Source organism: Oncorhynchus clarkii, chromosome 6, assembly GCF_045791955.1.
Source record: "Oncorhynchus clarkii lewisi isolate Uvic-CL-2024 chromosome 6, UVic_Ocla_1.0, whole genome shotgun sequence".
NCBI lineage: Eukaryota > Metazoa > Chordata > Actinopteri > Salmoniformes > Salmonidae > Oncorhynchus > Oncorhynchus clarkii.
The window spans coordinates 56,386,191-56,411,943 of NC_092152.1; the positions used below are offsets into that span (position 1 = coordinate 56,386,191).

Sequence of the window (25,753 nt, forward strand, 5' to 3'; positions counted from 1 at the left end):
GAATCAGTCAATGAGTTAATACAAGCACCTGACTGCTTCGACAAGGCGATAGACATTTGTCAGCTCAGTGTGGCCCAAAGTTACCACGCATCCCTTTGAAGTTGTAGCATGATCACGTAAATAACAAATCCCTTTGAATTAAACATTACATGCACATTTTCAATAAAACTTCCATGTTAAACTCAACAAGGAGAGCCTCCATTCCAGATATTCTGAAACATTGTATATATTGGCAATAGGTGACATAAGATTCAGTCTCCCATCACAGAAAGAGGAACTGGGCAATCTGGTTTGTTCCTGGATTTAGGTGAAACGGCTCCATTTAATTAACCTGCAGTACAGTTTTACAAATGTCTATTAAAAAGGAAGCTCTTCACATTTCCAATCAAAGCAGTTATCTTTACTTGATGACAGGTAAAAAAAAAAAAAAAAAGTATAGTAAACAAGTGCATACAAAGGATTAGATGCCAGCGATCCACCCCCATTCAGGCAATGTCAATTTATATAATTACAATTAGATTCTATGCAGGTAGTTCAAGACTTCAAAAAAATCTCTTCTGGTCGATTGCATACGTCTTCCCCACAGGCAGCTTCCGGAAAAATAAACTGTTGCCTCTGCTCATGTTTCCCTATAAATAGAGAGGAAAGACGAAACAGGCACAAATTATACATAATTCACCAACTTAGAAACACTTAACCAAGGATCTTGTTCTTTGTGTAGCATTAACATTTTGAAAGCAGCAACCTACCTCTAGGCTCAGGTGCCTCCAGCAGTCCACCCAGGTTGGATATATAGAAGCATAGGGAGGGAGACCGCCAGCCAGCCTGTAAAAGACAGAGGAGTGCTTATGTGGAAAGCCAGCCTTAGTTTTTAAAAGGTCAATGGTCTCAAGCAAGAATTTTGCTAGGACTGTCAGGGTGGTCTGAGTGAGGGATCTATTTAGACAAGCCTAATGAGAGAGATATGTAACCTGAAAACTAGCTGTCATTGGCAGAGAGGTTTGAAACTGGATGGGCGATATGGCCAAAAAGTTAAATAAGCTTTGTTGTACAATTAAATCATACACTGCATTTCAAACAGTCAACAATAATTAAATGAATTCAGGGCTTGTGAAATGATAAAATTATACCTAGGCTAAAATAAGCCTTCCATAACCATAGACCCACTAATAATATAATCTAGTTCAACCTGCTTTTTTTTGAATAATTACAGATCTGGTGTTCAACTGAGTATTAAAATGCCCTTTTTGTTAATTTAACCAGAACCACACATAATGCACATTCACTAATGACTAACATCTTGTAGCAGGCTTGCGAGACAATTAACACAGGTCTCAATTAGAGGTTGATCGATTAATTAGGGCCGATTTCAAGTTTGCATAACATTCAGTAATCTGCATTTTTGGACACCGATTATGGCCGATTACATTGCACACCACGAGGAGACTGCGTGGCAGGCTGACTACCGGTTATGCGAGTGCAGCAAGGAGCTAAGGTGCTAGCTAGCATTAAACTTATCTTAATGATATTACTAGCTTGTCCTGCGTTGCATATAATCGATGCGGTGCCTGTTAATTTATCATTGAATCACAACCTACTTTGCCAAACGGGTGATTTAACAAGCACATTCGCGAAAAAAAAACCTGCCGTTGCACCTATGTGTACCTAACCATAAACATCAATGCCTTTCCTAAAATCAATACAAAACCTGCATATTTAGTTACCGTTTCCTGCTAACATGAATTTATTTTAACTAGGCAAATTGTGTCACTTCTCTTGTGTTCTGTGCAAGCAAAGTCAGGGTATATGCAGCAGTTTGGACCGCCTGGCTCGTTGCGAACTGTGTGAAGACCATTTCTTCCTAACAAAGACCTTAACTACTCAATTCTGCCAAAACAGGCTGAAATATCAGGTGTTCTTTTCCACCAGTTCGTACACTAACATGGCATAATTCTTCACAGTATTATTCCAACCTCAATGTGGAAAAATATATCAAACACTGGGCCTTTAAACCAGCAACGTTTTGTTTAAGACGGGTTAAGATCCAAATGTGTACCTGCACAGAACTAGTTCAGGAAAAACAATTAGGAAATAAAAGGCTTACTCAAATGGCATGAAAACCGATGATGCAAACGCACGCATTGCAACTTGACATCTTTCAAAGCGTTCTACATTTTGTAAATAAACTAAAACCAAAAAGATTAAAAACATCCAAACACAATTACTTACCCGCAGTCATTGACAGCCATGAGGTTTGACACCAAAACAAAGGGGTATGTGAGCATACTGGCGAAGAACTGGAACACAAGAGGGTGAAATTACAGAACTAAAACAGTCCAACAAAATTGACAGAACATGAACAACCAAAGCAATACATTAACATTTTAGTCATTTAGTAGACGCTCTTATAAAGAACGACTTACAGTAGTGAGTGCATACATTTATTTAATTAATTATGTACTGGTCCCCCGTGGGAAGTGAACTCACAACCCTGGCAATCGCCATGTTCCATTAACCTTTTAGGGATAGGGGGCAGCATTTTGACTTTGGATGAATTGCGTGCCCATAGTGAACTTCCTCCTACTCTGTCCCAGATGCAAATATATGCATATTATTATTACTATTGGATATAAACTTAAGAGTGTTTTCTAAAACTGTTTGAATTATGTCTGTGAGTATAACAGAACTCATAGGGCAGGCAAACTTCCAAACAGGAAGTGGAAATTCTGGGGCTGGTTGATTTTCAACTCATCGCCTATTCACATGGGGCAGCAGGGTAACCCAGTTGTTAGAGCATTGGCCAAGTAACTGAAAGGTTGCAAGTTCAAATCCCTGAGCTGACAAGGTACAAATCTGTTGTTCTGCCCCTGAACAGGCAGTTAACCCACTGTTCCTAGGCCGTCATTGAAAATAAGAATTTGTTCTTAATTGACTTGCCTAGTTAAATTTTAAAAAATTAAAACATCCAAATAAGATATGGATCTGTTCGCACTTCCTACGCCTTCCACTAGATGTCAAGTCAGTAGAACGTGGAATGAAGCCTCGTGTGATGTGGGACTGGATGGCAGCTATTTGAGGCACTGGTCTGACAGAATGCCAGTTCCTGGTTACGCGCAGTAGTCATTATATTGCCTTGCGTTCCATTACTCTGTAGACAAAACGAATGCTCCGGTTGGAACGTTATTGGATATACAGTGCCTTGCGAAAGTATTCGGCCCCCTTGAACTTTGCGACCTTTTGCCACATTTCAGGCTTCAAACATAAAGATATAAAACTGTATTTTTTTGTGAAGAATCAACAACAAGTGGGACACAATCATGAAGTGGAACGACATTTATTGGATATTTCAAACTTTTTTAACAAATCAAAAACTGAAAAATTGGGCGTGCAAAATTATTCAGCCCCATTAAGTTAATACTTTGTAGCGCCACCTTTTGCTGCGATTACAGCTGTAAGTCGCTTGGGGTATGTCTCTATCAGTTTTGCACATCGAGAGACTGAATTTTTTTCCCATTCCTCCTTGCAAAACAGCTCGAGCTCAGTGAGGTTGGATGGAGAGCATTTGTGAACAGCAGTTTTCAGTTCTTTCCACAGATTCTCGATTGGATTCAGGTCTGGACTTTGACTTGGCCATTCTAACACCTGGATATGTTTATTTTTGAACCATTCCATTGTAGATTTTGCTTTATGTTTTGGATCATTGTCTTGTTGGAAGACAAATCTCCGTCCCAGTCTCAGGTCTTTTGCAGACTCCATCAGGTTTTCTTTCAGAATGGTCCTGTATTTGGCTCCATCCATCTTCCCATCAATTTTAACCATCTTCCCTGTCCCTGCTGAAGAAAAGCAGGCCCAAACCATGATGCTGCCACCACCATGTTTGACAGTGGGGATGGTGTGTTCAGCTGTGTTGCTTTTACGCCAAACATAACGTTTTGCATTGTTGCCAAAAAGTTACATTTTGGTTTCATCTGACCAGAGCACCTTCTTCCACATGTTTGGTGTCTCTCCCAGGTGGCTTGTGGCAAACTTTAAACAACACTTTTTATGGATATCTTTAAGAAATGGCTTTCTTGCCACTCTTCCATAAAGGCCAGATTTGTGCAATATACGACTGATTGTTGTCCTATGGACAGAGTCTCCCACCTCAGCTGTAGATCTCTGCAGTTCATCCAGAGTGATCATGGGCCTCTTGGCTGCATCTCTGATCAGTCTTCTCCTTGTATGAGCTGAAAGTTTAGAGGGACGGCCAGGTCTTGGTAGATTTGCAGTGGTCTGATACTCCTTCCATTTCAATATTATCGCTTGCACAGTGCTCCTTGGGATGTTTAAAGCTTGGGAAATCTTTTTGTATCCAAATCCGGCTTTAAACTTCTTCACAACAGTATCTCGGACCTGCCTGGTGTGTTCCTTGTTCTTCATGATGCTCTCTCCGCTTTTAACGGACCTCTGAGACTATCACAGTGCAGGTGCATTTATACGGAGACTTGATTACACACAGATGGATTGTATTTATCATCATTAGTCATTTAGGTCAACATTGGATCATTCAGAGATCCTCACTGAACTTCTGGAGAGAGTTTGCTGCACTGAAAGTAAAGGGGCTGAATAATTTTGCACGCCCAATTTTTCAGTTTTTGATTTGTTAAAAAAGTTTGAAATATCCAATAAATGTCGTTCCACTTCATGATTGTGTCCCACTTGTTGTTGATTCTTCACAAAAAAATACAGTTTTATATCTTTATGTTTGAAGCCTGAAATGTGGCAAAAGGTCGCAAAGTTCAAGGGGGCCGAATACTTTCGCAAGGCACTGTATATGATAATAACATCCTGAAGATTGATTCTCTTTTTAGTTTGACCAGTTTATTCAACCTGGAATATAACCTTTTGAAGTTTTTGTCCGAGTTCGCCTGGACCAGCGCCAGGTTTTGGACTAAACGTGCTAGCAAAAGTGGCTAATTGGACACTAGTAATGGACATTATGGAACAAAACAACAATTTATTGCGGAACTAGGATTCCTTGCACTGCATTCTGATGAAAGATCATCAAAGTTAAGGGAATATTTATGATGTCATTTCGTATTTCTGTTGACTCCAACATGGCGGAGAAATACACTGCTCAAATAAATAAAGGGAACACTTAAACAACACAATGTAACTCCAAGTCAATCACACTTCTGTGAAATCAAACTGTCCACTTAGGAAGCAACACTGATTGACAATAAATTTCACATGCTGCTGTGCAAATGGAATAGACAACAGGTGGAAATTATAGGCATTTAGCAAGACACCCACAATAAAGGAGTGGTTCTGCAGGTGGTGACCACAGACCACTTCTCAGTTCCTATGCTTCCTGGCTGATGTTTTGGTCACTTTTGAATGCTGGCGGTGTTTTCACTCTAGTGGTAGCATGAGACGGAGTCTACAACCCACACAAGTGGCTCAGGTAGTGCAGCTCATCCAGGATGGCACATCAATGCGAGATGTGGCAAGAATGTTTGCTGTGTCTGTCAGCGTAGTGTCCAGAGCATGGAGGCGCTACCAGGAGACAGGACAGTACATCAGGAGACGTGGAGGAGGCCGTAGGAGGGCAACAACCCGGCAGCAGGACCGCTACCTCCGCCTTTGTGCAAGGAGGAGCACTGCCAGAGCCCTGCAAAATGACCTCCAGCAGGCCACAAATGTGCATGTGTCTGCTCAAACGGTCAGAAACAGACTGTGAGGGTGGTATGAGGGCCCGACGTCCACAGGTGGGGGTTGTGCTTACAGGCCAACACCGTGCAGGACGTTTGGCGTTTGCCAGAGAACACCAAGACTGGCAAATTCGCCACTGGCGCCCTGTGCTCTTCAGATGAAAGCAGTTTCACACTGACAGACGTGACAGTCTGGAGACGCCGTGGAGAACGTTCTGCTGCCTGCAACATCCTCCAGCATGACCGGTTAGGCGGTGGGTCAGTCATGGTGTGGCATTTCTTTGGGGGGCCGCACAGCCCTCCATGTGCTCGCCAGAGGTAGCCTGACTGCCATTAGGTACCGAGATGAGATCCTCAGACCCCTTGTCTGCTGGTGCGGTTGGGCCCTGGGTTCTTTCTAATGCAAGACATCATGTGGCTGGAGTGTGTCAGCAGTTCCTGCAAGAGGAAGGCATTGATGCTATGGACTGGCCCGCCCGTTCCCCAGACCTGAATCCAATTGAGCACATCTGGGACATCATGTCTCGCTCCATCCACCAACGCCACGTTACACCACAGACTGTCCAGGAGTTGGCGGATGCTTTAGTCCAGGTCTGGGAGGAGATCCCTCAGGAGACCATCCGCCACCTCATCAGGAGCATGCCCAGGTGTTGTAGGGAGGTCATACAGGCACGTGGAGGCCACGCACACTACTGAGCCTCATTTTGACTTGTTTTAAGGACATTACATCAAAGTTGGATCAGCCTGTAGTGTGGTTTTCCACTTGAATTTTGAGTGTGACTCCAAATCCAGACCTCCATGGGTTGATAAATTTGATTTCCATTGATAATTTGTGTGATTTTGTTGTCAGCACATTCAACTATGTAAAGAAAAAAGTATTTAATAAGAATATTTCATTAATTCAGATTTAGGATGTGTTATTTTAGTATTCCCTTAATTTTTTTGAGCAGTGTATATTTACGTCTGAGCGCAGTCTCAGATTATTGCATGGTATGCTTTTTTCGTAACGTTTAAAAAAAATCTGACACAGCGGTTGCATTAAGAACCAGTGTATCTTTAATTATATGTAAAAACATGTATCTTTCGTCAAAGTTTATGATGAGTATTTCTGTTATCTGACGTAGCTCTCTGTAATTACCCCGGATATTTTGAAGGCATTTCTGAACATGGCGCCAATGTAAACCGAGATTTGTGGATATAAATATGCATATTATCGAACAAAACATAAATGTATTGTGTAACATGATGTCATATGAGTGTCATCTGATGAAGATTATCAAAGGTTAGTGATTAATTTTTATCTCTAATTCTGCTTGTGTCACACATCTTTGGCTGGGAAAAATGGCTGTGTTTTTTTGGATTTGGTGGTGATCTAACAAAGATATGTTGTGTTTTCGCTGTAAAACATTTTTAAAAATCGGACACGATGGGTAGATTAACAAGATGTTTATCTTTCATTTGCTGCATTGTACTTTTTAATGTGTGAAAGTTAAATATTTCAAAAAACTATTTTTTTATTTTATTTCCCGCGCTTCCTTTTCAGCGGTTGGGGGGGGGGGGGGGGGGGGGTGGTTCCGTTAGCGGAACCTGTGTCCTAGACAGGTTTTAACAGCCACACTGGACTCCAATAAAAATCCCATCAACTGTTTATTATTTAAAACATGTTTTACACTTACCCCAGTCACAGCCTGAGAGCAGTTCTTTATTTCTCCTGTGTGACTCATCTGTGAGAAAAGGATGAAAAAAATAAAAATGTCATAACTCATATACCCATACATACCCATGCATTCTACACTGACATACAAATGCACTTCAGTACAGGGTATTTTTTTTATGTGAGGGCCACATCTACTAGGCCCAATGCAGCCAAAAACGTTATTTTTCTATGTTAAAAAAAATATACATAGAATACCAAACTATGAGGTTGGAATAATACTGTGAAAATGATGATGCCCTTTTATTTTAGTGTAAGAGCAATTTGAAAAGGCCACCTGAATGGTGTTTTGGGCTGCCTGGTGACGTCACCAGGTGGTAAATTAGTTAGACCAATAACGAGTTCCAAACCTTTCAAATCAAATCACATTTTATTTGTCACATACACATGGTTAGCAGATGTTAATGCGAGTGTAGCGAAATGCTTGTGCTTCTAGTTCCGACAATGCAGTAATAACCAACAAGTAATCTAACTAACAGTTCCAAAACTACTGTCTTGTACACAGTGTGAGGGGATAAAGAATATGTACATAAGGATATATGAATGAGTGATGGTACAGAGCAGCATAGGCAGATACAGTAGATTGTATCGAGTACAGTATATACATATGAGATGAGTATGTAAACAAAGTGGCATAGTTAAAGTGGCTAGTGATACATGTATTACATAAGGATACAGTCAATGATATAGAGTACAGTATATACGTATGCCTATGAGATGAATAATGTAGGGTAAGTAACATTATATAAGGTAGCATTGTTTAAAGTGGCTAGTGATATATTTACATCATTTCCCATCAATTCCCATTATTAAAGTGGCTGGAGTTGAGTCAGTGTCAGTGTGTTGGCAGCAGCCACTCAATGTTAGTGGTGGCTGTTTAACAGTCTGATAGCCTTGAGATAGAAGCTGTTTTTCAGTCTCTCGGTCCCAGCTTTGATGCACCTGTATTGACCTCGCCTTCTGGATGATAGCGGGGTGAACAGGCAGTGGCTCGGGTGGTTGATGTCCTTGATGATCTTTATGGCCTTCCTGTGACATCGGGTGGTGTAGGTGTCCTGGAGGGCAGGTAGTTTGCCCCCGGTGATGCGTTGTGCAGACCTCACTACCCTCTGGAGAGCCTTACGGTTGAGGGCGGAGCAGTTGCCGTACCAGGCTGTGATACAGCCCGCCAGGATGCTCTCGATTGTGCATCTGTAGAAGTTTGTGAGTGCTTTTGGTGACAAGCCGAATTTCTTCAGCCTCCTGAGGTTGAAGAGGCGCTGCTGCGCCTTCTTCACAATGCTGTCTGTGTGAGTGGACCAATTCAGTTTGTCTGTGATGTGTATGCCGAGGAACTTAAAACTTGCTACCCTCTCCACTACTGTTCCATCGATGTGGATAGGGGGGTGTTCCCTCTGCTGTTTCCTGAAGTCCACAATCATCTCCTTAGTTTTGTTGACGTTGAGTGTGAGGTTATTTTCCTGACACCACACTCCGAGGGCCCTCACCTCCTCCCTGTAGGCCGTCTCGTCGTTGTTGGTAATCAAGCCTACCACTGTTGTGTCGTCCGCAAACTTGATGATTGAGTTGGAGGCGTGCGTGGCCACGCAGTCGTGGGTGAACAGGGAGTACAGGAGAGGGCTCAGAACGCACCCTTGTGGGGCCCCAGTGTTGAGGATCAGCGGGGAGGAGATGTTGTTGCCTACCCTCACCACCTGGGGGCGGCCCGTCAGGAAGTCCAGTACCCAGTTGCACAGGGCGGGGTCGAGACCCAGGGTCTCGAGCTTGATGACGAGCTTGGAGGGTACTATGGTGTTGAATGCCGAGCTGTAGTCGATGAACAGCATTCTCACATAGGTATTCCTCTTGTCCAGATGGGTTAGGGCAGTGTGCAGTGTGGTTGAGATTGCATCGTCTGTGGACCTATTTGGGCGGTAAGCAAATTGGAGTGGGTCTAGGGTGTCAGGTAGGGTGGAGGTGATATGGTCCTTGACTAGTCTCTCAAAGCACTTCATGATGACGGAAGTGAGTGCTACGGGGCGGTAGTCGTTTAGCTCAGTTACCTTAGCTTTCTTGGGAACAGGAACAATGGTGGCCCTCTTGAAGCATGTGGGAACAGCAGACTGGTATAGGGATTGATTGAATATGTCCGTAAACACACCGGCCAGCTGGTCTGCGCATGCTCTGAGGGCGCGGCTGGGGATGCCGTCTGGGCCTGCAGAGTTGCGAGGGTTAACACGTTTAAATGTCTTACTCACCTCGGCTGCAGTGAAGGAGAGACCGCAAGTTTTCGTTGCAGGCCGTGTCAGTGGCACTGTATTGTCCTCAAAGCGGGCAAAAAAGTTATTTAGTCTGCCTGGGAGCAGGACATCCTGGTCCGTGACTGGGCTGGATTTCTTCCTGTAGTCCGTGATTGACTGTAGACCCTGCCACATGCCTCTTGTGTCTGAGCCGTTGAATTGAGATTCTACTTTGTCTCTGTACTGACGCTTAGCTTGTTTGATAGCCTTGCGGAGGGAATAGCTGCACTGTTTGTATTCGGTCATGTTACCAGACACCTTGCCCTGATTAAAAGCAGCGGTTCGCGCTTTCAGTTTCACACGAATGCTGCCATCAATCCACGGTTTCTGGTTAGGGAATGTTTTAATTGTTGCTATGGGAACGACATCTTCAACGCACGTTCTAATGAACTCGCACACCGAATCAGCGTATTCGTCAATGTTGTTGTCTGACGCAATACGAAACATGTCCCAGGCCACGTGATGGAAGCAGTCTTGGAGTGTGGAGTCAGCTTGGTCGGACCAGCGTTGGACAGACCTCAGCGTGGGAGCCTCTTGTTTTAGTTTCTGTCTGTAGGCAGGGATCAACAAAATGGAGTCGTGGTCAGCTTTTCCGAAAGGGGGGCGGGGCAGGGCCTTATATGCGTCGCGGAAGCTAGAGTAACAATGATCCAAGGTCTTTCCACCCCTGGTTGCGCAATCGATATGCTGATAAAATTTGGGGAGTCTTGTTTTCAGATTAGCCTTGTTAAAATCCCCAGCTACAATGAATGCAGCCTCCGGATAAATGGTTTCCAGTTTGCAAAGAGTCAAATAAAGTTCATTCAGAGCCAACGATGTGTCTGCTTGGGGGGGGATATATACGACTGTGATTATAATCGAAGAGAATTCTCTTGGTAGATAATGCGGTCTACATTTGATTGTGAGGAATTCTAAATCAGTCGCTGCATGGGATCCACTCCGTTGTCCTGTTTGTAAGGCAGAGCACAGGATCCGTGTCGCGAAAAGCGTATTCTTGGTCGTACTGATGGTGAGTTGACGCTGATCTTATATTCAGTAGTTCTTCTCGACTGTATGTGATGAAACCTAAGATGACCTGGGGTACTAATGTAAGAAATAACACGTAAAAAAACAAAAAACTGCATAGTTTCCTAGGAACGCGAAGCGAGGCGGCCATCTCTGTCGGCGCCGGAAGTCAGCCAATAACGGATAGTTTTCAGTTTCCCACTCAGGCCACTCCTAGACAGTCCTAGCAAATCTGTTGCTTGAGAAAATGCTCTTTGCTAAGAAGCTATTTGCTAAGAAGCTTAGGTACTTAATTGTTACCCAGAAGCAATTTGAGATGGAGATAAAGACGGCTGCATTGGACCTGTAAACAAGTGGCAAAATCCCAAATCCATCTGACTTACTGAGTCATCAATGGCGTATGTGTTGATGAGGTGGGCAAGCATGTTGCAGATCCACAGAGAGAGCACGTCACCCAGCAAACGAGGAATAAGGCCCCTGCACGAGAGCACAGCTATTAGTCGGCGGTTAAGACGACAAGGAAAGAGAAGACATGGCACAGACATCCAGAGGAAACGCCATTCAGAAAACAAAACATTTGCAAGATTCTGGAGCAAGCATAAACCTACTTCTAAAAATAACTTTAAAAATATTGACTGAATTTACTGAGGTCAAATGTATTCTAGTAATTTAGAAAGTCAAGAGTAAAGGATGCCCTTGATGAGACATTGGTCATGTAGCCAAAGGGAGATCATACTTACGCAAAGAATCCCAGAACTCCTTCATTCTTGTAGACAGTGACGATGGAATCAAACACTCCACTGCAAGACAACAAGAAACATTTGTAATATTCAGTATTACATGGCTATTAATCGTATAAACACATATTGAATTTAAGTTAAGAGAAACTCACCTGTACTTGGTTTCTCTACCGATAAACTGGACCATGCATCTCAAGGTGATCACTTTGGTACAAACAGAAAATAACCATTAAGAACCCAGTATCCATGCAGTAGTCATTATCCTATGAGAAACCGCATTTAGGGCAAAGGATAACAAGACAAAAAGTTGCCCGACACAAACAGTACAATTACCATGGAAGGGGTGCGTGACAATCGTGGCACAGGAGCGGGCTATCATCTCTTTGGTTGTCTGTGGTAAAAGAAAAACAGAAAGAATGGTGATGCAGAATTTAGGAAGAAATGAGAATCCAACCTGGACAGCTTAAGCTGGGGATAAATCCCCTGACACCAAGAACCATCTGCGCACCAGATATGAACTTACTCTCGTACGGTGAAAAAAACCAACACAGCCAAGCGATTAGACATGCTCAGATGATGTCCACGGCAATAAGCCACAACTCAATTTATAGATTACGGTCTGTTCAACCCACGTCTAACAGAACTGTGAAACAAATCTGAATATTGATTGGAACAAATTTGACACGCCCAAGATCAAAGGCAATAACATGCTAAAAAACAAACATCTGTCAAACCATCTGCTTTACTGGATAAATTAATACATACCTCATTCACAACATGCTGTAAAGATCCCTCTTCAGCTTTCTGACCGGTTCCAGACACCTAAAAAGGATTGTAAAACTGACCATAAATATCTACAACCTGCATTTAAAAAGAGAAGTTTAATTTAATAAAATAAATAAGAGTCAATTATACAATTAACCCATAACCAGGCCAAAAATATTTACCTCATATTTGCCTGCATCCTGGCATCTCTGTAAAAGACAACAGTGATTAGTTCAACAGGGATCCAGTTTCATAATGGTGTCGACACTTTGCCATCCAGAGCATGTCAGTTCATGAATTTAGAAACAAATAGCATTTGTCAAACTCACCATCCTAAAACAGTGAAAGGCCAATCCAGCTCAAGTCACAGAGTCAATTCCCAAGCCAGTATATAGCTTATTCTCTGACGAGCACGACTTTCCACACAGAATGTGATCACATTTAGGGATTGAGGCTAGACTACTGCTGAGGTCTGAAAACGGCAGATAACATTTATTTAGGAAGCTACATTAAGCCAGCGTGTCAGTTAGACCCACCTGCAAGACTCTGCTGTGTACGAGGGTGCCGATGGTCCCTGCACAGAGACGGGGGGCTAGGCCATTAAAGAGACCTGCCTTGCCATCAATCTTTATGATGTGCTTCGCTAAAAGACAGAAATTACAGGATCAAGGAACAGACACATAGAAAATCAACACGTTCATTGGCCTGTCCGTACCATACAGTCAGACCAGTCTTATTTCCAGTTGCCTACTAGTTGGAGTTTAACGTCAAGATAAGTCAAGTTTAAATCAATCACTATTAGTGATGTGCAGGTTGACCGATAACCCGCAGTCCCTGCAGTTATATCGGCAGGGTGGGCTGGTTTAGGGTCATGAAATAGTCTGGATGAAGCCCAGGTTGAAATAAGACCAAACAATACTTAAAAATGATATAAAATGTTTAACTCTTGAGCAATAATATCTAAAAGGCTAAATATTTTTTCCTCCCTTCATTATTTTAAGCTATCTGGCGTTAGCTTGTAAGCCAATAAGCTTTAGGGCCATAACTGTACACCCGCCAAATAGCCGACACGCCAATAGTCAAATGCTTTTGCGAAAGGGGCAGAAAGAGTTAACGTGGATCCACGGAGGCAAAAAGGACAATGTCGGAGTTTAATTCAATAAGAGAAAAGCTGCGAAATGGAGAGTTGAAAATGAAGAGAAGGGAGGGCCAGAAAAGTCAATGTTTGGGAAAGATTTGGCGAAGTGGTAAAAGAGGATAATATGTTGTGTGATATGACTGTGAGGTGTTATACTAAATTGGACAGTCAAGGCGGGGACTTCAAATAGACCTATTGCACATCAAGGGAACTGTAGCCTACTGTTCTGATGGGTTAAATGAAAACTGAAATCTGGACACTGACTGTAGGTCTATAACCTCTCACATAGCCTTAATATTAACTCCTGCAGAATTAATCATTTCTTGCAGTAAAATAATACAAACGTAGGACATATTTTGACTCCGAAATAGGAGTGGAGAAATTATTTCTTTCTTTCAGCATTTTGAGAGCATGCGAAAGCGCATTTAGATGCCGTCTGTAGAGATGCTATTGTTATCAGCATCATAAAAGCTGATAGTATTTCAACCACATAAAATATGCATCCATGGGGCGGCATGTAGCCTAGCGGTTAGAACGTTGGTCCAGTAACCGAAAGGTTGCTCGATCAAATCCCAGAGCTGACAAGGAAGAAATCTGTCGTTCTGCCCCTGAACAAGGCAGTTAACCTACTGTTCCTAGGACGTCATTGTAAATAAGAATTTGTTCTTAACGGACTTGCCTAGTTAAATAAAGGTTCAATAAAATAAAAAATACGAAATCTTATTAGAAACATGAGTGATTTTCAGAACTTTCTATTTCTTTACAACCGGTCAAACAAATGGAATTTGGAAATTTTACTAAATGTTTCCTCTTTGTTTGTTATTTATTGCATTTTCTTCCCAGTCCCTAAATGTCTGCTCCACGAAAGAAGCAGGGATGACAGAAAAATTTAGATGTCAACCAGATTGCATTCTAACGATTTATGACGTTCTGGTGAGCAAGGGCTTATTTAGTCTTCTAGGACAATATAAGTGACAGAAGATAAGCTGCATGCATCTTAATTATAAGCACCAACATCTTTAAATCAGGCACCCCCCCCCCCCCCCCCCATGTCAAAAAATAGTTTGCCGTCTGATTGTAGTCTACAGTGCATTTTATATATTATGCTTGAGCCGAAAGTGTGTTCGGGGGCTCTGTATGGAGGTTGACACGCAATTGTGGAGCCTCCGGAGGCATGCAGAGGCAAAATTGAGTTCTGTACCAAAATGTTGTAACAACACGGAGGGCTCTGTATAGCTCTGGATTGACATGATTGGTTGATGGTAGGTGGGGGTGAAACATAAACTCACTTCCTTGCGCTGCGCCATGAAGTGCAAGTAGTACACTACATGACCAAAAGTACGTAGACACCTGCTCGTCCAACATCTCATTGCACAATTATGTGCATTAATTTGGAGTTAGTCCCCCCTTTTCTGCTATAACATCCTCCACTCTTCTGGGAAGACTTTCCACCAGATCTTAGAGCATTGCAGCGGGGACTTGCATTCATTCAGCCACAAGCGCATTAGTGAAGTTGGATATTGATCTGGGGCGATTAGGCCTGGCTCGCAGTCAGCTTTCCAATTCATCCCAAAGGTGTTTGATGGGGTTGAGGTCAGGGCTCTGTGCACTCCAGACAAGCTCTTCAGCAACAAACTCAACAAACCATTTCTGTAGGGAGCTCACTTTGTGCATGGGGGCATTGTCATGCTGAAACAGGAAAGGGCAACCGCCAAACTGTTGCCACAAAGTTAGAAGCACCGATTCATCTAAAATTGTATGCTGTAGCGTTAAGACATCCCTTCACTGGAAGGAACTAAGGGGCCTAGCCCAAACGATGAAACACAGGACCAGACTATCATTCCTCTAACAAACTTTGCAATTGGCACTATGCAGGTAGCCTTCTCCTGGCATTTGCTAAACCCAGATATGTCCGTCGGACTGCCAGATGGTGAAGTGTGATTCATCACTCCAGAGAATGCATTTACACTGCTCCAGAGTCCAATGGCGGCGAGATTACAACACTCCAGCAGACGCATGGTGATCTTAGGTTTGTGAGCGTCTGCTCGGCCATGGCAACCCATTTCATGAAGCTCCCGACAAATAGTTCTTGTTCTGACATTGCTTCCAGACGCAGTTTGAAACTTGGTGGTGAGTGTTGCAACCGAGGAAAGACTATTTTTACGCTCTTCAGCACTAGGGTGGTCCCGTTCTGTGAGCTTGTGTGGCCTACCACTTCGCAGCTGAGCCGTTGTTGCAACCTAGAAGTTTCCACTTCACTATAACAGCACTTACAGTTGACCGGGGAAGCTCTAGTAGGGCAGAAATTTGACTAACTGAATTGTTGGAAAGGTGGCATCTTATGACAGTACCATGTTGAAAGTCACTGAGCTCTTTAGTAGGGCCATTCTACTGCCAATGTTTGTCTATGGAGATTGCATGGCTGTGTGCTCGATGTTATATACTTGTCAGCAACGGGTGTGGCTGAAATAGCCGAATCCACTCATTTGAAGGGGTGTCCACATACTTTTGTTATTTATAGTGTATGAATGCCCCGACTTCTTTAGAAGCAGTATCCCCGTAAATGCTGCATGGCCAATGCAGACATTGGATTGACAATGCAGCGCATTTTAGGATCGGTTGGGGGCCTCAACCCATATAGTTGGGTGGATGGGTTATTAGCAATTGCAGGCGGGTATGGGAGAACAAACAGCTGACCCAAACACCACTAAATCACTAGTACCATCAAGGAACAATGACCGATTGAACCAGTCGAGCGTAATCTTAAATGAATGGTCTTAAATGTTAGGTCTGCATAGCTGCATCTGACTTTGGGATCAGAATTTACACGTGCTGCGCTAAACAAAAATAAGACTAGTCGTAGCTAAGCCAGGTGTAAGCATTGCACATTCATGAGATTTGATGATTGATAATGATGGTTGCTAGGCAGTGCACTTTACTAGGCGGTTATCATCCTCATGGCATGTTCCATCACTTTGCAAAGCCCACCAGTATGCATGCAAGTTTTATTAACCACAACTGGAAGGATCAATCGATAATTACCTCGGAAATGAATATCACTGAATGATGAAAACACTGGAATAAAGTAGACTAATGCCATTAATTTGCTCTTCACTCAAGTAGTAGCCGAGGCTATATCCCAACTAAAAGCCCTGGGCAGAATCACATTGATTATCATGTAACTGAATCTCAGTCTGTATATTTTGTTATTTGATCTCTGGCTGGCAAATAAGTGGAGGTAGCAGCTCATCTATTAGTTTGCTAATATCTGCTCAGACACATTTAACATGCTATAATGTGGCATAAATCAAGTGTATTATCAGAGTTTCTAAACGCAGAGGCTCATCATTGCGAGACTTCTGGGAACGTTTGCGGAACAGACCAGGCCAGTGTTCAGGGATTGAAAGGTCAGAGAGAAGTGAAAAATTCTTCCTTAGTAGTAAAATTTCCTCAATCTAAAAGACAGCCTAGATTCGAGAAAATGTCTTAGGTAGTTGAACATGTTATTACTTCAACCTTGTGAAAGTGACAAACTGACACGTTATCATTTTCGTCAAAAACAACTTCATATCGAAGGAGTGCCTTTGATAAGACGGCTTACACATGCACATTTCAGGTCGGGACGACCTTTAGACCTGATTACGTGTTTCTATGCATAAGCTTAGCTAACCAACATCGCCTACAAGTGCAGTCAAGGATTTCTAATGGAGAAGCAGTTTTAGCCTAGGGCTTGGCGGTATACCATGTTTTACGATATACCGGTATTGATGCATGGTTTGGGTTTTACTTTACCTTCTAAGAGTATTTGAATGTTTGGTTTGTTAAAATGTGATACGATGTGTGTAACGTCCATTTTTACAGTTTACTTCGCTACCCTCTCGCTCTATTGCCTTCTTTCCACACAGACCTAGCCCCGACCGCTGTCTGCAAGGAGCACATTTGGTGTTCCTCTACCATGACACTTGTGTTCAGTCTTTGCATGGTCAATGCAGCGCATAAAACAATGTTGTTCTTAATATAAATTCACTAGCGTTATATACAGTGGGGCAAAAAGTATTTAGTCAGCCACCAATTGTGCAAGTTCTCCCACTTAAAGATGAGAGAGGCCTGTAATTTTTATCATAGGTACACAAAATGAAAAAAAAAAAAAAGAAATCCAGAAAATCACATTGTTGGATTTTTAATGAATTTATTTGCAAATTATGGTGGAAAATAAGTATTTGGTCAATAACAAAAGTTTCTCAATAATTTGTTATATACCCTTTGTTGGTAATGACAGAGGTCAAACGTTTTCTGTAAGTCTTCACAAGGTTTTCACACACTGTTGCTGGTATTTTGGCCCGTTCCTCCATGCAGATCTCCTCTAGAGCAGTGATGTTTTGGGGCTGTTGCTGGGCAACACAGAGACTTTCAACTCCCTCCAAAGATTGTCTATGGGGTTGAGATCTGGAGACTGGCTAGGCCACTCCAGGACCTTGAAATGCTTCTTACGAAGCCCCTCCTTCGTTGCCCGGGCGGTGTGTTTGGGATTAGTGTCATGCTGAAAGACCCAGCCACGTTTCATCTTCAATGCCCTTGCTGATGGAAGGAGGTTTTCACTCAAAATCTCACGATACATGGCCCCATTCATTCTTTCCTTTACACGGATGATTCGTCCTGGTCCCTTTGCAGAAAAACAGCCCCAGAGCATGATGTTTCCACCCCCATGCTTTACAGTAGGTATGGTGTTCTTTGGATGCAACTCAGCATTCTTTGTCCTCCAAACACGACGAGTTGAGTTTACCAAAAAGTTATATTTTCGTTTCATCTGATATTCTCCCAATCTTCTTCTGGATCATCCAAATGCTCTCTAGCAAACTTCAGACGGGCCTGGACATGTACTGGCTTAAGCAGGGGGACACGTCTGACACTGCAGGATTTGAGTCCCTGGCGGCGTAGTGTGTTACCGATGGTAGGCTTTGTTACTTTGGTCCCAGCTCTCTGCAGGTCATTCACTAGGTCCCCCCGTGAGGTTCTGGGATTTTTGCTCACCGTTCTTGTGATCATTTTGACCCCACGGGGTGAGATCTTGCGTGGAGCCCCAGATCGAGGGAGATTATCAGTGGTCTTGTATGTCTTCCATTTCCTAATAATTGCTCCCACAGTTGATTTCTTCAAACCAAGCTGCTTACCCATTGCAGATTCAGTCTTCCCAACCTGGTGCAGGTCTACAATTTTGTTTCTGGTGTCCTTTGACAGCTCTTTGGTCTTGGCCATAGTGTAGTTTGGAGTGTGACTAAGGTTGTGGACAGGTGTCTTTTATACCGATAACAAGTTCAAACAGGTGCCATTAATACAGGTAACGAGTGGAGGACAGAGGAGCCTCTTAAAGAAGAAATTACAGGTCTGTGAGAGCCAGAAATCATGCTTGTTTGTAGGTGACCAAATACTTATTTTCCACCATCATTTGCAAATAAATTCATTAATCCTACAATGTGATTTTCTTTCTCATTTTGTCTGTCATAGTTGATGTGCACCTATGATAAATTACAGGCCTCATCTTTTTAAGTGGGAGAACTTGCACAATTGGTGGCTGACTAAATACTTTTTTGTCCCACTGTAATTACACTATTAGTTTGTGTTTCTTACATCTGCAACCAGCTAGTTTGTATTTTCTTAATAAATTGGGCCTAAATCTCATTAGCCGCTAATGCTAATCGCTAGCAAGCTAATAAAATGTACCGAGTCAGGGCAACCGTAACTAGCTATACAGCCTAATAATACCAGAGATGGTGTAGACCTACAGTACCAGTCAAAAGTTGACACCTACTCATTTAAGGTTATTATTATTATTTTTACCATTTTCAACATTGTAGAAAAATAGTGTAGACATCAAAACCATTTAATAACACATATGGAATCATGTAGTAAAATTAAACAAATCAAATTATATTTTATATTTGAGATTCTTCAAAGTAGCCACCCTTTGCCTTGATGACAGCTTTGCACACTCTTGGCATTCTCTCAACCAGCTTCATGTGGCAGTCACCTGGAATGCATTACAATTAACAGGTGTGCAACCTGTTGTTAGCAAAACAATGTTTGCAAAATTAAGTAGTTAAGCGAACACTTTCAATGTAGCCAAAGATTAGTGTCCCCTAATAAAAACACTTGTCAACACGTCGGTTCCTTTAATATTTATTTTAAAATTTAACCTTCATTTAACTAGGTAAGTCAGTTATGAACAAATTCTTATTTACAGTGACGGAATGTTTTTATTTATTTAACTAGGCAAGTCAATTAAGAACAACATTTTATTTTCAATGGCAGCCTACCGGGGAAGTGGGTTAACTGCCTTGTTCAGGGGCAGAACGACAGATTTTTAACCTTGTCAGCTCGGAATTCGATCCAGCAACCTTTCGGTTACTGGCCCAACACTGTAACCACAAGGCTACTTACCGCTATTTGGTAATAGACCAAGTCCATATTATGACAAAAACAGCTCAAATAAGCAAAGAGAAACGACAGTCCATCACAGTCCAAGACATGAAGGTCAGTTAATACGGAAAATGTAAAGAACTTTGAAAATATCTTCATGTGCAATCGCTATAAACCATCAAGTGCTATGATGAAACTGGCTCTCATGAGGACCGCCACAGGAAAGGAAGACCCAAAAGATAAGTTCATTAGTTAACTGTACCACAGATTGCAGCCCAAATAAATGGTTCAGAGTTCAGTAACAGACATCTCAACATCAACTGTTCAGAGGAGGCTTGAATCAGACCTTCATGGTCGAATTGCTGCAAAGAAACCACGACTAATGGACCAACAAGAAGAGACTTGCTTGGGCCAAGAAACACGAGTAATGGACATTAGACCGGTGGAAATTTGTCCTTTGGTCTGATAAGTCCAAATTTGAAGCATGGAGGAGCAGGTGTGAAGGTGTGGGGGCGCTTTGCTGGTGACACTGGTTATTTTATTTAGACATCAAGGCACACTTAACCAGCATTGGCTACCACAGCATTCTGCAGCAATACGCCATCCCATCAGGTTGGCGCCTAGTGGGACTAGCATTTGTTTCTTCACAGGACAATGACCCACAACACACCTCCAGGATGTGTAAGGGCTATTTGACCAAGGAGAGTGATGGAGTGCTGCATCAGATGACCTGGCCTCCACAATATCCTGACCTCAACCCAATTGAGATGGTTTGGGATGAGTTGGACCGCAGAGTGAAGTAAAAGCAGCCAACAAGTGCTCAGCATGTGGGAACTCCTTCAAGACTGTTGGAAAAGCATTCCTCATGAAGCTGGTTGAGAGAATGCCAAGAGTGTGCCAAGCTGTCATCAAGGCAAAGTGTGGCTACTTTGAAGAAAATATTTTTTGTGGTTATGACATGATTCCATGTGTTATTTCATAGTTTTGATTTCTTCACTATTATTCTACAATGTAGAAAATAGTATAAATAAAGAAAAACCCTTGAATGAGTAGGTCTCCAAACTTTTGACTGGTACTGTACATCTGCATGTTTTTTGTGAAGCAGTAGCTTCTAAATCAAAGAGGAATACGCAAAGCAACAATATGTAAGCAAAATTAAGTAGTTAAGCGAGAACATTCAATGTAGCCAAAGATTAGTGTCCCCTAGGAAACAATTGTCAACACGTCTGTTCCTTTAATATTTATTTTTAAAATGTAACCTTAATTTAACTAGGTATGTCAGTTATGAGCAAATTCTTATTTACAGTGACGGCCTACCAAAAGGCAAACGGCCTCCTGCGGGGACAGGGGCTAGGATTAAAAGTAAATATAGGACAAAACACACATCGACAAGAGAGACAACACTACATAAAGAGAGACCTAAGACAACATAGCAAGGCAGCAACACATGACAACACAGCACGGTAGCAACACAAAACACGGTACAAACATTATTGGGAACAGACAACAGCACAAAGGACAGGAAGGTAGAGACAACAATACATCACACAAAGCAGCCACAACTGTCAGTAAGTGTCCATGATTTAGTCTTTGAATGAAGAGATAAAACTGAGATAAAACTGTCCGGTTTGAGTGTTTGTATCCTGTATTTGTTGTTATATCAAACATAGTATTCAAAGTGCCCACAATTATATTCTAAGTATAGAATTGTAATAATCATTCAATTTCCATGACTGTTTTACTCTAAATCACAAGTCAAATCGCAATTGCAAAATTTGGTTAAAAATAAGGCCTAAATAGTTTGCACATATAGTGCAGCCCTATGTGGCACTGTGGAAATTATCTCAAATGAGTGCAAGAAATGCAGAACCTCTACGTGATCGTGTCCCTCCACCGGGACGGTTGGGCTAACGTAGTGGAGCTAACGTAGGCTAATGCGATTAGCAAGAGGTTGTAAGTAACAAGAACGTTTCCCAGGACATAGACATATCTGATATGGGCAGAAAGCTTAAATTATTGTTGACTTAACTGCACTGTCCAATTTACAGTAGCCATTACAGTGAAATACCATGCTATTGTTTGAGGAGAGTGCACAGTTATGAACTTGAAAATGTATTAATAAACCAATTAGGCACATTTGGTAGTATTGATATAACATGTATTTTTTTTTTTTACCCCCTTTTCTCCCCAATTTCGTGGTATCCAATTGTTAGTAGTTACTATCTTGTCTCATCGCTACAACTCCCGTACGGGCTCGGGAGAGACAAAGGTCGAAAGCCATGCGTCCCCCAAAACACAACCAAGCCGCACTGCTTCTTAACACAGCGCGCATCCAACCCGCACCAATGTGTCAGAGGAAACACTGTGCACCTGGCTAGCGTGCATTGCGCCCGCCACAGGAGTCGCTGGTGCGCGATGAGACAAGGATATCCTTACCGGCCAAACCTTCCCTACCCGGACGAAGCTAGGCCAATTGTGCATCGCCCCACAGACCTCTCGGTCACGGTCGGCTGCAACAGAGCCTGGGCTCGAACCCAGGGTCTTTGGTGGCACAGCTAGCACTGCAATGCAGTGCCCTAGACCACTCCATTGATATAACATTTTGAACCGAAATACAATGGTTCATTGAATCAGTCTAATAGTTTGCACATACACTACTGCCATCTAATGGACCAAATCTAAATTGCGCCTAACCTGGAATATTATATTTTGGCTTTTCCCTTGCATTTCAAAGTTGCATGTTTTTGTCTTTGTATTATCTTTTACCAGGTCTAATGTGTTATATTCTCCTACATTAATTTCACATTTCCGCAAACTTCAAAGTCTATCCTTTCAAATAGTATCCAGAATATGCATATCCTTGCTTCAGGTCTTGGGCTACAGGCAGTTAGACTTCTTTATGTAATTTTACCCATTGTAATCAATTAGAATGTAGGTGTTGCCACCGTAGGGTCGGTCACACACTACTCAAAGCAAATGTTGAACTTTTATTATTCACAAACATTTAAATACCATTATATGATATTTTGGCCATATCGCCCAGCCCTATCTTAATACTGTACTGTCTTTGGTATTATTTTGCTATTGAATCGCGCATAGGCACCTCGAAAAGCGGTTATGAAATATTAACATGAGACTCACATCCTATTGGGGAAAAAAAGTATATCATTTTCTGTGCATATCATGAATTATAGTCGCTCCCCTACTAGGCGTAGCTCATAGAAGGGCTTACGCCCAGGTGGGGTAGCCCGTAGTTACGAGCCACTTACAACTAACTGGTGCAACCAGCCCGATGCTAATTGAAAACTAGCTAGCCATTTTGCAAGTGGGTAGACTGGAATTTAGGTCTCACCATAGGCAAACAATCCAGGCAGCTGGTACACTTGTCTACCAAACAGGTTTCTTCCAAGGGAGGGAGGGAGAGGTTCATGGCCAACCTGAAAAGGAGTACATGAGCAATTGCCACTTATTAGGTAATGACATAATATATTGAAGTGAACGCCAGTATAAGGCCAAGTGCTAGTCAATTCTAGTTAGGGCTAGTACCATTTCATACGCTAACTAGATTAACAATATGCAACATTTGTTTTACTTTCTTTGCAGACATTTGACACAGTACAATTGTAATCCATTTTATGATAACAGCGCACACAGTTATGATCCAGCGAAATACCCTGTCCTTTTATAACCTTAGCTAGCTAGTTCGCGTTACACGGGTGAGTGGGCCAAAGGGCGCCCATTGTGTCCTGAACGTTTAAAACGTGACTTAGGTTACGTTAGTTAGCCAGTCGTTATTCTCATGGTATTTATAATGTCGCACAAATTAACATGATAGCAGGCTAAATAGGGGCATATCTAGTTTGGAACTGTTTATCAAATGTTGGTAAAGGGTAGATTGTTTTGTTACATTTTAGCTAACCCTAACCTAATTCTCCCAACCGGTTACTTTGATTCTCATAACCTGATGCTTAAAGTACATTTTGACAAAAGCTGTAAACCTTTTAGACATAACCGCTAAATAGAAATAATTGTATAACAAGGTAATTGTTTATCTGCGGCAAAATGTAGAAACCTACTTCCTTTGTCAGCTAACAAGCTAGCTTAGCTCTTCGACCTTTTCGTGACGTCTACCCCCTAGCTACTAATTTTAGCTAGTTATAAAAACATACTGATTGAAACGATAAGTGAACTGCTGTTTATGTAATATTTTACTGATATCAGCTTGAATTAATCGGCTGTGTGGAGTATGGAAAGTTCAACACCGGAATGTAACGTGAGTTCTATTTAGCTAGCTAGTCGTTACGGCTGCTGTGGCAGCTAACTACAGTAGCCTGTCAGTTACAGAAACGGTCGCGGAGTAAAGATAGCTGGATCAAAACATTCTGATCAGTTATGTTTGTTTAATCTCAATATATATCTTACCTGAACTAGAACTTTGATGTACATGAGGGGGTGGGAAAGGACCGTTAATCCAGACCCCAGAAGTACTTGGCCACACGTGTCCGCCATGTTGGAGCAAACTGACAGGATTCTTCTCCTCCCACCAGCCGGGAAGAGAAGAAGGAAGCTTCAGAGGTTAGCCACTCAACTCACGTGACACCGGAGAGACCGCCCCGGACCGGACAGACCGCAGATTCTTCAGATGACTTTGGCCAAGACTTCATAGGACCCGACTGTGCTAGAGTATAGACGTTTTAAATCATTTGTTTTCATCCTCTGAAAGATGAGTGGTTATATCAATTTAGTGCATAAACATACATGTTTAGTAGGCTTAGACACGTGCGGGAAGTGTTATGCTCTTAGCATCTTGAGGTGAAAAGAAGACCATGAATATAAAAGTAAGTGCACCCACCGTCAGCCCTGCAGCTCTGCAGTAGCCAAGCCGACCTTCGACCAGACCAGAGTTGACCCATTGACCAGACCAGCACTGAGCCACCCAACCAGACCAGCGTTGACCAGCCGACCAGACCAATTGACTGACCAGCTGACCGTCGACCAGACCAGCTGACCGTCGACCAGACTAGCGTTGACCAGCCGACCAGACCAGCGTTGACCTGACGACCAGAACAGCACTAAGCCACCCAACCAGACCGTCGAGCAGACCAGTGTTGACCAAACTAGCACTGAGCCACCCAACTAGACCAGTGTTGACCAAACTAGCACTGAGCCACCCAACTAGACCAGTATTGACCAGCCGACCACTGACCAGACCAGTTGACTGACCAGCTGACCGTCGACCAGACCAGCGTTGACCAGCTGACCGTCGACCAGACTAGCGTTGACCAGCTGACCAGACCAGCGTTGACCTGTCGACCAGACCAGCACTGAGACATGTGAGGTTCTGTGTTATACACTATAGCCCTTACCATATCATATGTGATGGAATATTATTTGCTGTTGGCTTGTGTGGGTATATGTGTTATGCAACATAGCTGACTTGAGACATTGTTAACAGTTTCAGGGCCATGGGTCTTTCTCGTGATGGAAAAATACATAATAACATGAAGACAGGAACTGTGCAATGAGTTGTGAGGGCACATTCAGAACGTAGTGTTGCGGGAACAAATGGTCTTTTGTTAGATAACAGGAGCCAGGTGTGAGATAACTGTATTGATTGTGTGAGCGCATAGATATTCTACACAACTACAACGACTGACCGCTGAAGCGCCTAGGAGGCTGGGACCAGCCTGTGCGCCAACAATCAACGATAGGCTGGGTGAGTTTAACCCACACCCAGTCTCTACTCTGACAGGCCGGCTCAGAAGCAGGAACTACTTCTGTCAGAGTATATTATAATATCTTTGCCAGGAACAAGTCAGTTCTCTGTTTGCCCTGCGAGGTGTGACAGAGAGCCTGTATATACGAAAATTGCATTTACCACTTTTTGCTTAGCTAATAAAAAATACATAGCATACAATGCGGTGACTCATTGTCATATTTATCCTGATACCAGATTCGATTGACGCAACCCTAACAGACACCTGACAAGACCAGCGCTAAGCCAC

The 25,753-nt window shown here is 42.6% G+C and overlaps 1 protein-coding gene across 1 annotated transcript; it reads right to left on the reverse strand.

Annotated features, from left to right (window-relative positions):
• Positions 1–35: 35 nt before the first annotated feature.
• LOC139411334 (mitochondrial carrier homolog 2-like) lies at positions 36–24,345 on the reverse strand. Its single transcript, XM_071157581.1, has 13 exons — positions 24,171–24,345; positions 23,101–23,185; positions 12,730–12,836; positions 12,376–12,402; positions 12,194–12,250; positions 11,762–11,819; positions 11,581–11,632; positions 11,429–11,488; positions 11,072–11,165; positions 7,367–7,414; positions 2,230–2,297; positions 750–825; positions 36–629 (listed from the first exon to the last, which is right to left on the reverse strand). The coding sequence occupies exons 1-13, from the start codon at positions 24,255–24,257 to the stop codon at positions 543–545; spliced, it is 906 nt and encodes a 301-aa protein (XP_071013682.1). The 5' UTR covers positions 24,258–24,345; the 3' UTR covers positions 36–542.
• Between the last annotated feature and the right edge of the window lie 1,408 nt (positions 24,346–25,753).